General features: G+C 51.7%; 1 protein-coding gene across 1 annotated transcript in view; it reads left to right on the plus strand.

Moving 5' to 3' along the window:
• Window positions 1–605: 605 nt before the first annotated feature.
• Window positions 606–2,500, plus strand: part of prdm6 (PR domain containing 6) — a gene marked incomplete at both ends in the record, with an annotated part of 5,783 nt that continues 3,888 nt past the window's right edge. The window contains one exon of the mRNA XM_084468957.1: window positions 606–952. Coding sequence (XP_084325083.1) covers window positions 606–952 — 347 coding nt within the window. The remainder of the gene's footprint in view (window positions 953–2,500) is intronic.

Here is a 2,500-nt window from a genome sequence, read left to right on the forward strand (position 1 = left end):
CCCTAACCCTAGAGACAAACTAACCCTAACACCGTGACACTGCGGGGCCGAGGATCAAACTAGCAACCTTCTGGTTACCAGTCGACCGCTCTGCCTCCTGAGTACCAGCGGACGTATCGTCTCTTTAACTGTCTAACTGTCCACCTGTCTCTCTCTCCACCTGTCTGTCTCTCCACCTGTCTCTCTCCCTGTCTCTCTCTCCATCTGTCTGTCCACCTGTCTCTCTCTCCCTGTCTCTCTCTCCCTGTCTCTCTCTCCACCTGTCTCTCTCTCCACCTGTCTGTCTCTCTCCACCTGTCTCTCTCTCCCTGTCTCTCTCTCCACCTGTCTGTCTCTCTCCACCTGTCTGTCTCTCTCCACCTGTCTCTCTCTCCCTGTCTCTCTCTCCACCTGTCTCTCTCTCCACCTGTCTGTCTCTCTCCACCTGTCTCTCTCTCCACCTGTCTGTCTCTCTCCACCTGTCTCTCTCTCCCTGTCTCTCTCTCCACCTGTCTGTCTCTCTCCACCTGTCTGTCTCTCTCCACCTGTCTCTCTCTCCACCTGTCTGTCTCTCTCCACCTGTCTGTCCACCTGTCTGTCTGTCAGTGAACGTCCCTGCCTCTGTGATGGAGGCCATGAGCCGTCAGGACTCCCTCCAGACGTTGGAGGGGACAAAGAGCGGTAAGCCGTTCTCCTCGGCGGCGCCGCCCCCCCTCCTGCGCTCCAGCGTCTTCGCCCACAGCCCGTGCCCCCGCTCCTTCTCCCTGATGGACAAGGCCGGGGGCCCGCAGGCCGACTCGGCCTTCGGCCCGCTGGGCTCCAAGAACCAGCGGGTCCTGGCCAGCCCCACCTCCACCAGCCAGCTCAGCAGCGAGTTCAGCGACTGGCACCTCTGGAAGTGCGGCCAGTGCTTCAAGACCTTCACCCAGAGGATCCTGCTGCAGATGCACGTCTGCACCCAGAACCCGGACCGGTGAGAACCCGGGAACACCCAGGACCCTCAGGAGGTCTAGAACCAGACCGTTAGAACCTTTAGAACCAGACCATAACGGCCTCTAGAACCAGACCGTTAGAACCTTCAGGACCAGACCTTAAGGGCCTCCAGAACCAGACCTTAAAGACCTCGAGAACCAGACCATTAGAACCTTTAGAACCTTTAGAACCTTAAGAACCTTAAGAACCAGACCTTAAGGGCCTCTAGAACCAGACCGTTAGAACCTTCAGGACCTTCAAAATCAGACCTTAAGGAACTCTAGAACCAGACCTTAAGGACCTCCAGAACCTTTAGAACCAGACCTTAAGGAACTCTAGAACCAGACCGTTAGAACCTTTTAAACCTTTAGAACCTTTACAACCAGACTGTTATTGTGTGTGTGCGTGTGTGTGTGTGTCTTTGTGGTGTGTTTGTGGGTGTGTGTGTGTGTGTGTGTGTGCGTGTCTTCATGCTGTGTGCGTGTGTGTGTGCGGTGTAACTGTGTGTATCTAATGGCTGTATTATGGGCTTTCTCACGCCATGGAGTTGTGTTTACGTTGAGTTCCCGCCTGATGATGGAGTTATGAGTGAATGAGTGACGCTGAAAAAGAACCCTGCGAGACTGTAGATGACAGCATGAATCACTCAGACCACATAAAACCACCACTGTTTACTCTCTCGCTCTCTCTCGACAGCCCTCTCTCCCTCCCCCCATCTCTCTCTCTCTCCTCTCTCTTATTGAAATGTAGCTCTGCACCACTCAGCCATTCATGATTATCCCAAAAACACAGCTAGCACCTAGCTCAGACGGCTAGCACACACACACACACACACACACACACACACACACACACACACACACACGCATTACACTATTTAGTTGTGTGTTATATGTGTACAGTGTACGTGATTTAATGGTATGTTTGCTTGTGATGTTTGCTTGCTGATTTTAGGATCAGGGGGGTGTGATCCATGACTTTAGGAACTGGGGGATGTGATCCATGACTTTAGGAACAGAGGATGTGATCCATGACTTTAGGAACAGAGGATGTGATCCATGACTTTAGGAACAGAGGATGTGATCCATGACTTTAGGAGGGATGTGATCCATGACTTTAGGAGGGATGTGATCCATGACTTTAGGATCAGGGGGATGTGATCCATGACTTTAGGAACAGAGGATGTGATCCATGACTTTAGGAACAGAGGATGTGATCCATGACTTTAGGAGGGATGTGATCCATGACTTTAGGAGGGATGTGATCCATGACTTTAGGATCAGGGGGATGTGATCCATGACTTTAGGAGGGATGTGATCCATGCCTTTAGGAACAGAGGATGTGATCCATGCCTTTAGGAGGGATGTGGTCCATGACTTTAGGAACAGGGGGATGTGATCCATGACTTTAGGAGGGATGTGGTCCATGACTTTAGGATCAGGGGGATGTGATCCATGACTTTAGGAACAGGGGGATGTGATCAATGACTTTAGGAACAGAGGATGTGATCGATGACTTTAGGAGGGATGTGATCCATGACTTTAGGAAC

The sequence above is a fragment of the Micromesistius poutassou genome, assembly GCF_964030765.1.
Source record: "Micromesistius poutassou genome assembly, chromosome: 5".
NCBI classification, from domain to species: domain Eukaryota; kingdom Metazoa; phylum Chordata; class Actinopteri; order Gadiformes; family Gadidae; genus Micromesistius; species Micromesistius poutassou.